We start from the raw sequence: 17,639 nt of genomic DNA, 5'->3' as shown, positions 1-17,639 counted from the left end.
GCATCTCGTTTTTCTGAGCATCCTCCACGACCTCCCTGAAGACACAGAAGCATTAAGCACTTGGGGTACTTTCACATGTGCGCGTGTGTGGGGTATCGATTTCAATCTGTAACAACGATCATCACACAGGAATTTCTTTAAAAGTGGATAAAATGTCCAGAGCGTGTTTGATTGTAAATGTTCAAAGGCAGTGTTTAAGTGTTTAATTTATAAGATGGAGATAAATTAGACCCTAACACCTACCGGGGCATCTGTGTGAGCAGTAATCTGGGAAAGGTTTAAAATCCATATTCGTTTGCCTAGGACAAGTCGTTATCAGATACGCATATTTCAAATGATGTCACATTTTTACAGTTATTATACAGTAGCTGGTGAAATCCTCAAGGTCAAATTATAATAAGCTCTTTGTTAGTGTTTCCTTAAACAAAGCGCTGACTGAGCTCATGTGTAAAGCAAAAAGAATCTGGAATTCTTCTTTAAAGTAACAAATCCGTGACACGTACCAGTGTACTGTATAAAAACAGGCCCTCACGCCGGTGATTGTCATCAGACATGAGGAACCGTCAGATCGCCGTGTCTGTCCTTGTGGCCATTCTCTGGAACACTTTGCAAATCAGTGTGCAGTCAGGTATGTACACATCTTTTTTTGCGTGACTGATCAGATTGATCCGTGGAGATATGGGTTAAAAATATTATATTAATTTAATATATTAATTATTAATATTAATTTAAATGTTCATGTTGCAACCAATGATTTGCAACACTGTTTTTAAGAAAAATCTATAAGATTTTCAAAACATAAAATATGGATCCAGTTAATTAGAAATCGAGCCGAGCAATAAATCTTCTCGTGAGATTTGTTTGTAAAATACTTAAGTTAAAAAATAATGTTTAATTTGTGTTATGTTTTCTAAATAAGTCTCGTTCAACTTAATTAACTCCAATCGTGTTGTCTAAGAAGTTTGGTTTTCCGGTGTTATGTGCTGAAATGCCCCCCTGCCATGAATTGCCCCCTAACATAATCACAATCAAATATTGTATTAGAACATAAATTTATAGTTTAATGGTTTACAAATTACATGAGACAATAAAATAAAATAAGCAGTATTAAAATGATAATTATATATTTTTGTATATGAAAAATATAAATAATATTTTTTCATCTACTGTACAACATTGTACTTTTATATTGTTTTTTTAATATTAAATTAGTTTCATCTAATTTTTCATCATAAACAATATTTATTTTTATTATATATAAATGTTTATTTGCATATTCATGACAAAGCCCTGAAAAATAAATGTGCCACAAAATAAACATTATACAAGAATTTGTATTAATGGTCTTGATGGCTGTCACGTGCCTAGTAATATGTCATGTTTGATAATAATAAACCTATGAATATAACTTTCTTTGTGTGGTCTAAATGACCGCTTTGTAGGAATGAAGAGATCACTGTCTGTTAAAGTTAGAATCTATAAGGAATCTCACCAGGAAAGTGGTTGGGAAATTAATTTCTTTCCTCTTTTCAGTAACACAAAGGGTTCATCACATCCTGCCAGATTCCACTAAGCACCTATAATGACTTGTTTGCATAGTTTAATGAAAATCATGTTTTATTCCCACGCCCAAGACTTCTTTAAAGGGATCACATACATTACTGGTAAAATGACCACGAACACATCATCTCGTCTTACATTCTTTGACCAGTAGGTGGGGTTTAGGGCAGCATCTGAGGCTTGCATTTAGTGTATAAGCTGCCCCTGGCATAAGATGGCATGGATAAAAAATAAAATGAATTGATTAAAATATCCTCATTCCTTAGAGTGTGGATATTTTTTTCCTTCGGAACAGTTGCAGTCATGCTCTTATGCTGTACATGATTTCTTTTTGTTGTTGCTCTTCTTGGCATGGACTCTGCAGGCACAACAGAGGTCCATATTCCTGAGAGTGTTCTCAGGAACAAGGTAGAATGTACAGTATATGTGTTTCCCAGATGCCTCGTCAATTCACAGTAATTGCATTTTATAAATGAGTGAACCACACATTCAAGGTGCGCAGGTTCGAGTACCTATTTTTCCAAGGGTGTTCTTAGGAACATGGAGTGGCGTGAATTCGTGACCTTGGTATAGAGATGCTTAGATGCTTAGAAAGTGTTTTCAGGAATAAAGATCACGTGTATTCACAATCACATTTTCAGGATGTTGCAAAATGCAATATTTGTTTTTGATAATGAGGCTAGGATCTGTTTCCTGAGCATTTTTTCAGGAACAAGGTATTGTTAGTAAATTACAGTATTTAAAACTAATAATAATAATAATAATAATAATAATAATAATAATAAATAAATAAATGTTTCTATTCTGGAATAACTAGATTCAACCCGTAGTCAAACTGACACGCCTGACATGACAGACGTTTGTACAGATGGAATGTGACAGATTCATGTCTCCCATGTTGTATATGACTGTACTCCTGCTTAAACATAACTACCTTGATTTTACAGATAAAACAGCAGCAGCAATATTTCATTTCAATTTCCTCAACAGGAAAAAGCAAACTGGAAGCAAGCGGGCCGCATAACAAATCATGACAATGTGTGATGCCTTTAAATCTTCTCTTTTATTTCAGATACAGAAAGTCCATTGGAGCAGCTGATGGTTGTCTAATGAAATGTATGAATGTTGTTCATATCTAACCAAAGGATTTCCTAAATTAACAGCATAGGAGCAATAGACAAGGGGGATTTCCCTGACTTATCCATATGTACTGTAACTCTAATCTGATATCTCACTGATTCTAAGGTCACAGTTTCTCTTTTTGTGCTCATGGTTTTGATTAGTTACATTTTTTTAAATTGTCATTTTCATTGATCAATTGTAGTAAGTCATGTTAGAATTTAAGGGGGCATTATAAGGTATTATTAAGGTATAATGTAATGAGAAGATTCCTGTGCCCTGAGACCAGCCCTCTCACTGCATCCTAAACCTTATGTGGTGACACTTCCTATAGCCTGTATCCAAACGACTCCGTCATTGAACCCTTTTGTTTATCCAGGAAAATGCAAATGTATTTTCTCTTGCCTGTCTGTCTCCAGGTCTCTCTCTGCCTGACATGTTCATGTTCATGTTATTTTTTTCCATATTTGGGACACAATAGCTTACCCAGTAAGAATTTGTAAGAAGTGTGTGTGTGTGTACTTGACTATAAATAGCCAACCTTGCGCACTGATGTGGCATAAGTTGTTAAGTTTGATGATATACTTGACTCATGGTAGATACAGTATGCGAAGTAAGACATTGGTGGAATTGTAAATGTTCTATAAACTCTTAAACCTATCAGTCAAACACCAATCGGTTTAAGAGTAATCATTTGTATCACTTCTGTTTCCTGCAGAGATTTTCACCATCGGTGGCAATGCTTTGGGCGCCCCCTGTGAGTTTCCCTTTAAGTATGAAGGACACTGGTACACTGAGTGCATCCATGTTTTGGGACCTGGTGATGGGAGATTCTGGTGTGCCACAGTCACAGACTACGACCATTCCGGCAAATGGGGTTTCTGTCCAACAACCTGTAAGAGAACGTTAATTTCTTAATATCACATGTTGAAATGAACATGGTGACACGTTGCATATGTCCATGTGGTTAGCTTATAGTTAAGCATAGGAATCTGGCAGGACGACCAGGTAGACCTACTGAATAATAGACCTAAATTGAATGCTACATTGGGGCCAGAAAACTGGGGTGAGACCAAAATTCAATTCAATTTTATTTGTATTCAATTCAATTCAATTTAACAATTGTCATTGTGGCAAAGCAGCTTTACACGATCAAAAGAAATATTTAAGTTTGTAAGTAATGTGAATGTGTGTGAATCAAAATGGTCAGATAGTTCCTGATGAGCAAAATCAAGTCTGGAGACCTGCTGAAGTGAATTCCTCGTATTTTCCTGCGTTATTGCAGATGTAAGTGGTTCTAGTTAAAAAGCTTTTATGTTCACATATAAAAAAAAAAACATGCTCACAATAAATAGTAAAAAAGCCTCTTGTAATGTGTGAAAATAGCACGTGACACTATGTACTGTTAGTTTAATTGGCCTGCAAGGAAATTCTCTTATTAAATCTCTTATTGAGCACACAATATACTGTACGAGATGAATAGATGCCTGTTAACTAACTCATTAACAGGCATCTATTCATCTCCTATATCTTTAGCTTTTACTACTGACGAATAAATACACCTCATACCTCCGTATGTTATTGGACGCATAAGTTTGCAAAGTTTTTCTATTTACTGTATATAGATACACTGTTAGACATTTCAAAAGGTTTTACAGTAACTCACTGGCTACAGTGTTGCCATATGCAGTAACCATAACCGCATTTTACATTTACAGTAACAGGTTCTGTGAAGACCTAGGTTAAATGTATATTACTATAATTCTATTCCTTCATAATTAATAATATATATGAATTAAACATATTTAGATGTATACAGTAAACATACACTGAATACATTGATTTTGGTTATATCCTAATCTACCTACAGTACCAGTTACTGCTATTAAATCCACACAGACTCAATTATTACAAAATATTAAATTGTTTTATTTAAAACAATTGCAAATGATTCTGGCACTTAAGACATATGTCGAAATATACAGAATTTCATTTAAAACGTTTAAGTTACTTAAACACATGCACTGTGAAAACTGTTTTACTGAACATTACTGAAAAAATGTCCACTGTCAAAAAAAATCAATTCTGAATTCATGTGACATTAATTATTCATTCAACTATCAAGTTACATGAGAAATAGCAGCAACAACCAGCACTGATAAGAGTTTGTTTATGCCGAGATGGTATGTTAGTCTTTCTGTTACCATATGAAATAGGGCAGGATTTAAACTCTGACTTGAGTGTTAAAGTCTCTAAGATGGAGCCTCAGGGCTGGAGAGGAGCATTTAGTAACTGCACGCTGGAGAGGAGGGGTCAGTACCCAGGGTGAAGTTGGTTTGAATTTGACTGTTGGATATTTGCATCAGTGTGATGCATGGTGGCGTAAAAGGACTTATTTATTCAATATGATCGCTTTGCATATTGAGAAATATTTTTTAATATAAATGTTAATGATTTGATGTTAATAACTTCTAGGTCATATGACCTATTGGCTCACTGTCTATTCTAAAATGTGTGGCCTCATGTCCTGCAGAGGGCACAAACGTTTTCTTTTAAATATTAGCAGTTTGCACATCTATGGTTGATCTATTATGTTATTATTTGAATAGTAGTACAGGGTGAGCATAAAGGCCTTCCCTGGTAAGGAGCAACAATATCTTAAATATATTACTTTCATGTTTTTATATTTAAAAAAAGGTTTGTCTTTCAACGCCAAACAACTTTTTTTTTAAATGTCCCCAGTGTTCAGAATTAAATGCTTCTGTTCTTTAAATTATTACCTAATATTTAATGAAGACACAAAACGGATATCTTGTCTATACAGTGGAGTGTAGAGTTTACTGTGTTTTTATAGAAAGATGTTCGATTACCGCAGATGTTCCCCCCCCAAAAAAAAACTTCAGAATTTCAGTCAATGTCAAATGATGAGAATCTAAATTGTACAATGTCTCATTACTACAATCACAATAAAGATTCTAATTCTAAACGAACAGCAACATCAGTCAATGTCAAATGAGAAGTAAAAACAAAAGCAACATCAGCAGCAGCAACAAATATTGCTTATAATCAAAAACAGATAAATAAATAAATAATAATAGTATCAGAAAACAATAAGCACTGCGAAAGACATGTTTACAGGAAATTATTGTACATCATACCTATGTAAAAATATTACAGTTGGTCACATTAACTGAAAGTTATTGAGATAAGATAATTAATATTTCTATTTTAAAAAAAAGATTATGTTAATAAATATAAGTCATGATACACCATAATGCATCACAATGACACTAACAGTAACAGAACTAACAAACAAATGTATTTATTTATTATATTAATGTTCATAATAGTATCCTTGGACAGTAATTTGCAGACTGTCCCTAACTCGTAAAATGACCCTCTTTACATTTTTCACTTAGGGTTATGATCGTAAATTAAAAATATATATATTTTTAGATGCTAGCAGATGAGGGTTTGTCCCCTTCTATATTGTATTTTAATAAAAAGGACAGAATGTGTCTTCAATTTGAATTTGATTAATTTACCTCTAAGCATGTTTCATCCTTGTATAGGATATCCCACAGCAGAATGCTAAGAATATCCCATAGCTAAGAATGCATTTTTAATGAGGACAACACTGCGTTGCAACATTATATTTTGAAAGCTGTTTAGCATTAATGATAACACCTTCAATTCATCATTACTAACTGTCCCACTGTTATCGTTTAAATTATGCGTTTAAAAACACATTTTTATGTGATTGATATATAACTGACGTTTATTATTACATTTAGGAAAAAAGGTCTGCATCAAAAAAAGAGGAAGTCTTGGGACCTGGATGAGGACATGGTTTCATCATGTTTACAACTGAATTGTCACTTTCGAGAAAGGATTATGTCTTTCCTAGGATCTTTCTCAGTATTTCCTAACATTAGCTAGTCTCACATGCACGGTCATCTTAGACACCCTGCTGTGTCTCTTTAACTAGAAAAAAAGTATCAATTTGTGATGCTTGCCTTTGATGAATCGGTGATGTTCAATACATCAAGCACTCCCCCCCCCCCCCCATGAATAAATGAATAAATAAAATGTTATACTTTTTTCTTTTCAATGAAAAGTTCTTGCTTTTATTAAATACCTATTCAAGCTACAGCAAAATGATGGTCATAGGTATCGCAGTTTAATTAAGAGGTTTTTAATTGCAATCTTTGCAAATAATAGAAATGAAAGTTTGACTGGCCGGGCCTACAGTATGTATAACCAGAATCACGAACAATTCTTTAGTCATGAGGAGCTCAAACCCATGAAGACCATGCGCTTTACAGAGAGAAGTTTTACATGCTTACAGTAGTTTGTAGTTTCTTATTAATTTTAAAAGCACAGTTAAATTCACAGTTTGATGTTATGAAACCAGTTAATTTTCTGTGTATGTAAATGAGGTCCCCATTAATGACCCGTTCTTGTTATAATTTTACATGCCAGATTTTTTTCGCACCCAGAGGATCACTGGAAAGGGGTGTGACTACTGTCCACATAACTCCCTAATTGAGTGTGTGTGTGTGTGTTTAAAAATCTCTGTGTCTGTGGTGTATAGCAACAACCGGTTGGGACCGTGATCCAGTCACAGGTGTGTATTACCAGAGAAACCCCGAGGCAGCGCTGACCTGGTATCAGGCTCATAAAAGCTGCCAGCAGCAAGACGCTAATCTACTCAGCATCACGGAGCTGCGTGAACAATCATATATATCAGGTACACAAACGTCAGTAAAAGAACGCAATGAGAATTTTTGTAACAGAAATGCTTTTTTATTCATATAATATATTTGCATTTTTTAGCGTTAACTGATGCAAGTGGTTCGTCTCTTTGGATTGGACTAAATAGTTTGGATCTTAAAAGTGGCTGGCAGTGGAGCAATGGAAACCCCTTTAGATATCTGAACTGGGCTCCAGGTTAGTGCACACACACACACACACACACACACACAAACATTTTACTAAAACACATGTTTAACATGACTATTACCAAGCCCATACTGCATCCTTTAGGCCACCCATTGCAGAAGGATGGCATGGACTGTGCAGCACTCAATCCTGGGAAAGCATCTGGATGGGAGAGTCTAGCCTGCAGTAGTAAACTGGGCTTTATCTGCCGCAAGGGCTCCACGACCATTACACCTTCAGCTGGTAAGATCTAGAGGCACATATACAGTCACAAGTATACACATTTGCATATGCCACTATTATTTTGTTTACTGTCACTCTTTGACATTTCACTGATGTGTGTGTGTGTGTGTGTGTGTGTGTGTGTGTGCATGTGTGTTGGATAGAAAAAGATGAACCCAGTTTCTGCCCAGCCAATTGGGTGCCATATTCAGGTCACTGCTACTCTCTCTCACGCACTAAGGGGACGTGGGACGATGCTCTGACCGCCTGTCTTGGAGAAGGAGCCAAACTGACTAGTATTCACAATATAGAAGAACACAGCTTTATTATATCACAGACTGGATACTGTAAGAGCACACACTTACAAATGTATTTGGATTAGACGATTTGAACAAATCATGATGCGTTACAATAAATACAGAGGGTGCAAAAAAAAAAAAATGTATACACACTTCAACAGTTATCTATGCCCTATTTAAAAACTTAAAATGAAATATAGTTGCAAACAACGAACACCTGGCTCCATCGCCACCCAGGGGCCCCCAGAAAAAAAAAGTTGCACATGCATTTAAAGGGGACATACCAATACTATTATCACATAATTTTAGATTAGGGTATTTTTTTATCAAGAAGCCCCAGATGCTGGGGTAATAAAACATCAAACTATGATGTCACACAGAGTTATTAACCACTTTTCTATACACATGCAGCAAAATCTCATGCCACGCCTGGGGCCCAGCCACTCAGACTATACAGTGACCATGATTTTTATTTATTTTTTTATGTATATATAATTTTGTGCATACATGTTGATGTGTGTGTATAAATTCTTTGACCCACTCTGTATAATAGAATCTCTAAAGAAACTGTATATTGATAGTCTTTACACAAAATGAAGGTGAATACAATATACAATAATACATGGGCACACCATGTCCTTATTGATGGACACGTTCTGGTTATTAAATTTACATTTCTGGATTGCACAAGTGATTTGCCCTTTTTTTTTTTTTTTTTTTTAAAGCAAAATCTACATTTTTGGACCCTTAGACTTTCATATAGCCCTTAACACATGGGCTTGTTTCCTGTAAGGGATTTTTTTTTATATAAAAGAATTCAGTTCTACTCATGGATCTGATATGAAGTGTTAAATCCTCTATACTAAGAAAAGCTTATCACAGCACAGCAGAGAGACGGAGCAACTCGTTTATTCAACTTTAAAACCTTACATTTCCCCCACTGACTTGGATACTCATTGCGTTTGTTCCCCAGTGCCGACTGATGAACTATGGATAGGTCTAAATGATCAGAAGACTCAGAACCTGTTTGAATGGTCAGACAGATCCTATGTCACCTTTGCCAAGTGGGATGTGGGAGAACCTTCACACATGGCTATCCTCAGAGAGCACTGCGTTGTCATGAAAGGAACGGTACAGTAACTGCGAAATCCAATGTATTACCAATTGGTATAACCTGTGCAGATGAAGCACTGAAAGTGTTTCTGTGATTGTTTGGATTCTCCTATATGTAGGAGGGGAAATGGGCAGATCAGACATGTGAAAAGGAGTATGGCTACGTGTGTAAAAAGGAAGCCTCCACCGAACCTGATGGGTCCCCTGAGTTGATCGGTCCTGGATGTCCTGCTGTGAGTCCTACCCTCTCCTTATCGTTTTATTTTATCCACACAGAAAATGCTCAATACTGTACTTGCATTGTTTGTTTTTTTGTTTTTCCAGCTGGAACCATCAAACTAGTGGTTCCTGAACATGTGTCCATAAGTACAACTATATAAGAGTTTGCGTAATTTGTAATATTTTAATATAAATACATGGATCTGATTTATGGTTTTATCACACACAGTATTAATTAAGCAAATGTTTGCTTCTCTGCAAAACTTTAGATTCAAAATTATCTAAATGTCCTGGTGGTGTGTAATCAACATCCTGCTGCCATGTACATTTACAGTTTTATTTACCTTTCCTGCTTGTTAATTTCTCTTTTCATTCTCAGGTGTCACTCACCATGGTGATGCGCTTTTTGTAGGCGTTGTCTCATAGAACCCCACACTATATGGTGTGATATATACTTGATAGCCAATGCCTGCCGTCCATATCTGCATATTTCTGCTCTGCAGGAAGGAGTTTACAAGTAATAAAAACCTTGGGAACAGCCTGATTCCAGTTCTTCACTGGTGCACTGTCACCGCAGTGGTGTGCAGAAAGTCTGACTTTAGCGTTACTCGATTTAAGATATAAGTTCCCAAGGTGTTTGGCTTATCTTTCAGAGTGTAGCACAATATTGTTTAAAATGGTGGGTTCTCACTTTGAATTGCATAAGATTGTTCTTCATTAGGGTGGCACGATAGTGTAGTGGTCAGCACTGTGGCCTGGCACCTCCAGGGTCTAAGGTTTGTATCCCGCCCGTATGGGTGCATGGAGCTTGGTGTGTTTTTCCTTCAGGTATTCTGTGCGTCTGCATGAGTGATGAGTTCTCACCCTGTCCAGGGTGTACCTTACCTCATGCTCGAAGTCTCCTGGGATAGACTCAAGGCTTCTCGTGTTCCTAAACAGGATAAGTGGTATATAAACAACGAATGAATGATTTTCATTAGGTTTCTGAAGCGACCACAACATATTTTGCTAAAAAGCGTTAATTAATAAATACTGTATGAAGTCTTTTGGGATACCAAGTATAAACATGGATTTAGGATTCGGGGAAACTGTATATTTGAAAGTGCTAGAGTGTGTCTGCTTTCCGTTGTACTTTTAGGGGTGGATCAGGTTCAGTTCCTACTGCTACAGCATTGCCGTAGAAGCCAAAACCTTCAATGAGGCCGAAACAGCATGTGGACAGAGTGCAGCAAACCTAGTTCAAGTTGCAGACATGTAAGGCACACGCTATACTGCTTTTATACACCATTAAATATATTTTGCATGGGACCTGCATGTGTGTAGTGATATGGTCATGTGGGCTTTATTGTAGGTATGAGAATGCATTTCTCATCAGCCACTTTGGCTTGCGACCTGAAAAGTATCTCTGGATCGGCCTGTCCAATACAGAACATGTAGGAACCTTCGAGTGGACAAATAAGCAAACTGTCAAATTCACACAATTTAATGTAGGAATGCCAGGTATGGACATTATTCATGAGTCCTATAGTGAGCACTAAATATTTTGTTAATATTTAATATTGTATTGAATGATCAAAGTTTACTTTTTTTATGTCCAACACTTAGGGAGGCACCAGGGCTGTGTTGCCATGCTAACTGGGACTTCGGCAGGATTATGGGATGTAATCAGCTGTGACAGTAAAGAGAAGTACATCTGTAAGAAATTGGCAGAGGGTGTTACGACAACCAAAGAACCTCCAGTGACACAACCTCTCAGTTGCCCCTCTGGGTGGATAAAAAAGGACCCTGGCAACTGCATTCGGGTACGGTCACTGCACAACCACAAAAAACAATCTCACTCAATAGATTTTATGGTTTAAACCATAAAGCGACGCACACATTCTCATGCAACATCTTGTGCTTTTTTTTTTTTTCTAACTCCTTAGCTATATATAAATTCGGAAAATAATAAGAAAACATGGATTGAGGCACGTAATTACTGCAAAGACATTGGTGGTGACCTTGCGAGCTTTCATAGTGCATCTGAAAACAACAATTTGAAGTAAGTATTTTTTTTTTTCAGTTGGATAACTTTTATTTGACTTTAGAATTGAAATGCATATTATTTATTGTCCTCTAAAAGGTATGTTGGTGAATGGGTTACGGCCTGGATTGGCTATAATATGCTGGATGATAATGCTGGCTTTGTCTGGTCAGATGGAACTGCAGTGAGTTAATTACATTTTTGCTGTTCACTCTTGTATGATTTTAATTCATTGCTAAGATTTTTATTTTATATCAATTAGTATAATTAATTTTTATTATTATTATAATTATTATTAACTAGAAAGCATGTTGAAAAAACTGTAAGCTTTAAATGGTTTAGTATAAAACGTAATCCTTGGGGATGTACAGTATATGGTTATTAATTATAATGATTCTATGCCGAAAGTATTTTACTATTCATAATTATACACTGATCAGCCATAACACAAACACCACCACCAGGTAAATTGAATAACAGTGATTATCAGTTATATAGAGTAAACTGAACCGAGCTTATCTATGCCTCTGGGGACCAAACATCAGCCATATAGTTTAAATAGCTAAATAAAGTTAATGCAGGCAATGATAGAAAGGTATCAGAAGATCCACTCCATCACAGCCAGTTGCATATGGAGGTTAGTGGGCAAACAGCTCAATGTCCAAGCTCCCTGACGGCAATCTGACCGAGCATCCACTGAATTCACCAGACAAACAAGTCTGATCCACGGAGGCAGAACCCCGCCCTACAATCCCACAGCACCCAAAGGTTCCACTGCTAACATCCTGGTGCCGGACACCACCAAAGGTCTTGTGAAGTCATTCGTACAAGGGGAACCCGGACAATGCTGGGAATGTTTAGCCTTGGAACGTTATGGCTGATTTGTTGTTGTTGTTATATTATATATTTAGGTTCTTTAGGGCATGTATGTATGAGTGTAGTTAAGCCGCCATAGTATGCTTAATACACAGTTTATGTTTATAGTGTAGAAATATCAGTGAGCCGGTAATGGCTTGGTTTGTATTTAAAGCTGTATTGACATCTGTAATATTAGATGATTTATTTAGGAATTTAGAGACTTTAGAAATATTTTACATGTTTAGTTATTTTTGTTTTGGATGAATGAGTGGGAAAGGCTTTTACACCTTAAATATCTATATGTGTGATTTCTTCTTATAATTTTTTTCATTATGTTTGTGTTCTTGCATGCTAGTCAAACTATGTGAACTGGTCCTTTGGAGAGCCTGATAATGTGCATTCTGGAGAGCATTGTGCCGAAGTCTGGTTGATCCATTATAATAAGTGGAACGATGCTAATTGTGAAGCCTACAACAATTGGATCTGTCAGATACCACTGGGTAGGTAGTCTAAACACACACACACACACACACACACACACACACACACACACACATACACTCATCAATTGCAGTGTATATGATCTACCTTTTTTTTCCCCCGGAGTATTTTAGGATTAACAATAATTGTTCCACTGTGATCACTCTGAAGTTATTTCAGATGTTTATCTCTGACCCTTACAACAGGTACAACTCCAAAACCTCCACCTACAAACACACCCCAAGGTATAATTTCACTTCATTAATTCAGTTTGCCTACCTTTGCATTATATTGATAAAACCGCTTATATTAGTTGTCTTGTGTTGTGCATGAATAAAATACAATAAAAACTAAAGAAAAGTTTCTCAATTCTACAACCTGATATTTTTCTTTTGTGTCTTTTACGCTCCATAGCGGAGGTTACCATTACAGATGATGGCTGGATCCAGTTCAGTGGTAGTCAGTACTACATTAATGATGAGCATCTGAATATGGAAGATGCTCGCACAGCTTGCAAGAATCATCATTCTGACCTTGTTGTCATTACCAGTCGAAGTGAGAGAACATTTTTATATACGCAGGTAAAGGACCGATCCCAGTGCCACTGTTCTTTGCTGATAATACCAATTTCAAAGCTGTTTGTGCTTTTATGAATTTAATCTTACAGATTTTAAGCAGATTCGATGGCATGTACTACATTGGATTGACTGTGAGATTGGATGAATCCATTAGGTAACTTTAATAAAGTGGCAACACAAGGACAATTTTCTCTTCTATCAGCTGTATTAATATTTTCCCATTCCTCTAGTTGGGTGGATGGTTCCCCAGTTGTCTATACAGCATGGGCCTGGGGTGCACCAAGCTTTCGCACCGAAGATGAAAACTGTGTCGCCATGCTCACACGGAAGGGTAAGTCCACCTCATCTTTTTGAATTAGGTTGTCATCAATAAACTTGGGATGCATAAAATCATCTATTTTCCAGGATTTTGGGAAAATATTCCCTGTGGAGAAAGGTTACGGTCAATCTGTAAAAGAAGCGCTAACTTTGTCAGCACCACACAGCTCCAAGCAACACAGCAGCTCACAGCAGCCGTTCTACCACTGCCCCAGAAGGAGGATGTCGTTCTGACTGGACTGCTTTTCAGGGAAAAGTGAGTCAATTAATCTTCACATAAAAAAACAGTGGCTTATTATTAAAGTTTGAAATAGTTCACCCTTAATGGCTGCCTCCATCACAAAATGGGCCTCATGTGTAAGAATATCAGTGTATAAAGGGAAGATGGACAGAAGAGGTGTAAGAGTGTTTCATTTTCTGTACAATACCTGGAGCCAGCATTAATGACACACAACTAAATCTACAGTGTGAAGTATACTTTCCAGTTATAATTCCCTTTTCTATGGCACTTCTAGTCTTCATCAACATACTGTATGCACACATTTAGGGAAAAAGGGAAAAAAGTAAACCAGACTTTCTGACACATGTAAAATGTAGAGGAAATTCTCAGATCAGGATGGCTTATGCAAACTGTTTACACGAGGTTTTACTAAAACATTAATAGATTAGCATCACCGATACTAAAATAAAACATTACAATATTGCTTGTCTGACATTATTTAAATTTCTCCGTAGTGTTATAAATCTGCAGGGAAAGATGGTAGCCAAGACAAATCATGGCATGATGCTCGACAATACTGCGTCTCCCAAGGAGGCAACCTGGTGTCCGTTCTGAGTCAAGCAGAGCAAGGTACCCGTTATACTGGAACGAAAAATATCCCCTACTGGTTTAACCTCTACAATGGTCTTCTGTTAGCTTTGGAATAGTCATTTTAATTTGGGCTGAACAATTAAACGATAAGTCTGGTTTAATCAGTCTTTATCTGCTCAGCATTTCTCACTACTATGATACTCGGCGGAAGTGATGACGTGTGGATTGGCTTGAATGGTGTCACCTCGGAAACGCCCTTCTTTTGGACGGATGGAACTCGGGTCAGCTTCACAAACTGGGCTAAGGGTAATCCAGTGTCAGTTCCAGATGGACGCAGACCATACGGAGTAGAGGCAAGTGCCCTTTCTCTATCATAAACATATACAGTAATCATTTCTCTTCTGCACATAATCATTTTGCTTACAGATTAGTTGGCAGGGTTGGCTTAGGGGTTATTGGGCCCTTGGACAAGGCCATTAACCCTCAACTGCTCAGATGTATAAGGAGATATAAATGCAAGTTACTCTGGATAAGGGTGTGGTGAAAGCAATGTTCTTTCCCATGGAAGTTTTCCAACGTTCTAAGGCTTAATAACTTAACTTCATGAGACCTCACTGTCCTCAGATGTATACAGTACATTACTGTATTTGTATATCCATGTACTGTAAGATCCTCATATCAGGATATTATATATTTTTTGCCAGACTTCGTCCTGTTTAAAGACACTGACCAAGTAATGTGAATCTTGTGACACTTTTTGATATTTTTTTGCCACTATTTAACCTTCAACCTTTTATTCCTATTGTAGCATATGTATTGTTTGACAATATACTGTACTGTTAATGTATATGTTGACCTAATTCCTATTCTGAGGACATAATTTAATGACATAATCATCATTTTCTGCAGTTTGAATGTGTCGTTATGGTGAAGGGACCAGACCTGATTGCTGGCATGTGGAAAGTTGAGCATTGTGAAGAGAAACGAGGTTTTGTTTGCAAGAGAAATACTGGTAACTGGAAGTTGCCACAGCACAAACTATTAGAATAACAGTGAACTTTTGAAAATAGCTGTGTATAAAATATATATACAGTAAAAAAAAAAAAAATACATTACAAAACTTGAGATGATGTGTTTATTAGGAATGTGTGTTTAATCTGCTCCAGATCCTCTGGTCGAAGTTCCAGTGACAACAGTGGCACCAGCATCATATTTTAAACTGGGATACAATTTATATAAGGTACAGGCTGAGAAGATGAGCTGGGATGAAGCGAGGAGGCAGTGCAAAGCAGATGATGCTGATTTAGCTAGTGTGTTAGACTATGTTACTCAGGCCTTCATCACCCTCTGGACTGTCACCTTAAAAGAGCCTATTTGGATTGGCCTCAACAGCTATGTGGTAAGCACAAAGAAAACCAACGTGCGGGAGCTACGGACAGATATTCTTGAGCTTTAATTTTAGTTTATACCAGAGTCTTATACTTGCATACCTGTTTAGCAGCAAAACTATTATCCATGGATCGCTCTCAGTAAAGGTCTATTTCAGGGCTGGGTGGGCCAGTGTCCAGCACAGTTTGTAATGCACCAACACTTACAAACACCCACTGAAACTACTGATTAACAGATTAGTTGAGTCCGCTCGAAGAATCCACAATCTAAAGTTGAAGATCCCTGATCAATTTTAGAAGCAGTATATAAATAGTCAGATATTAGACTTGATATTTAAATGTCTACAATAATATCCAGTCTATTATTATTTATTTATTTATTTATTTTGGAGTCAATGTTTATTTTCCTTGTTTTTTTTTTTTTGTTTTTTTTTTAGCTATTTGTTGATTTGTCGATTCAAATAACTTGTCAAATATGCAAATGACTATATTGGAAGTTCTTAAAGGTACCATCCTGTCTTGGTTTCTCTCACACACACCACTGCTCATCTGAGTGTGTCTTCCTTGCTGTTGCTTGTAGACTGATGGACAATACCACTGGATAGATAACCGTTTCCTGAACTACACTGAATGGGCTGTAGGTGAACCACAGAGGGAACAGGCCTGTGTATACATCGACACAGATGGAACATGGAAAACCTCAGACTGCAACAAAAGCTACTACTCACTCTGCAAACGCTCACCAAGTAGGTCCTGATGCTCATTGCACAGGTGATTATGGCCTCATTTATAACTGCAGTTTTATAAAAGTTATTTGAGTAAAATCTGGGAAACTAAGAGAGACGTGTACGTTATGGTAACTGGATGCATAATTCCAAATGCTATTGTGTTTGTGCTTTTGTTTTTGAAAAAACTTTCAAAAAGATGCAAAAAAACTTAGCAAAAACGATTCATCTGCTGTGAGCTGATTATGTTATGCTCCAGATCCACCACATTAATGAAATGACCAGGATAAAGATGAATATGGATAAAAATATGGTCAATTTTTTTTATGACAACCAATGTGTCTTAAGCTTATTGTAGAATTTTATCTAATACATACACGCTTTTTCAGTTGAGAAACAGCCGGCAATTAATAAGTACAAAACTTCATTTACTTTTAATTAACTGCATTGACATTTTAATTACAAAATTAATAAATAAATTTATTTTCTATTAAAAGCTAAAAAAGCCTATAAGTAAAACAGCAATCTCCTGTTGCTATAAAATCATTTTGTGCTAAAAATGTTTTTTTTCAATGCTCCTAATTATTACCTTTGCCCAGCAGAACCCCAAGTGGAAGAGGGCTCTCATGGCTACGCCGGTATCGTTGTAGCAGTTGTGTTGGTGATTATTGCTGCAGCAGGACTCGCAGGCTTCCTCTTCTACAAAAGACCATTTTTCTCTATCATCTGGGAGCGTACATTTAATGCCAACATAGAGTTAAGAAACATAGTTGAGGAAGACCTCTAGGGACAGGTGACCAACATGGAACACATGGGCAAGCATAACACACAATGCCTATATAAATTACCTAAAAGAAAAACCTTTTAAATAATCAAAATGTTTTAATGCATTATATATATATATTACCAGTTTGCTTAGTTGTAGGAATTTAATATAGAGAAAACACACTGACCGCGCTGCTAAACAAAAGACGATATAATCACA

The 17,639-nt window shown here is 36.7% G+C and overlaps 1 protein-coding gene across 1 annotated transcript; it reads left to right on the top strand.

Annotated features, from left to right (window-relative positions):
- Positions 1–552: 552 nt before the first annotated feature.
- On the top strand, positions 553–17,441 carry LOC128509756 (macrophage mannose receptor 1-like). The gene is made up of 26 exons (XM_053481593.1): positions 553–628; positions 3,398–3,574; positions 7,274–7,429; positions 7,516–7,629; positions 7,726–7,863; positions 8,007–8,189; positions 9,115–9,272; positions 9,374–9,487; positions 10,612–10,727; positions 10,825–10,973; positions 11,079–11,275; positions 11,399–11,514; positions 11,596–11,680; positions 12,710–12,854; positions 13,041–13,079; positions 13,249–13,415; positions 13,502–13,566; positions 13,643–13,743; positions 13,818–13,901; positions 13,934–13,986; positions 14,466–14,580; positions 14,722–14,894; positions 15,451–15,553; positions 15,708–15,940; positions 16,510–16,675; positions 17,257–17,441. The coding sequence occupies exons 1-26, from the start codon at positions 553–555 to the stop codon at positions 17,439–17,441; spliced, it is 3,408 nt and encodes a 1,135-aa protein (XP_053337568.1).
- Positions 17,442–17,639: the final 198 nt, after the last annotated feature.

This window comes from Clarias gariepinus, chromosome 2 (assembly GCF_024256425.1).
Source record: "Clarias gariepinus isolate MV-2021 ecotype Netherlands chromosome 2, CGAR_prim_01v2, whole genome shotgun sequence".
In the NCBI taxonomy this organism is placed as follows: Eukaryota; Metazoa; Chordata; class Actinopteri; order Siluriformes; family Clariidae; genus Clarias; species Clarias gariepinus.
This window is presented reverse-complemented; position numbering and strand designations above follow the sequence as displayed.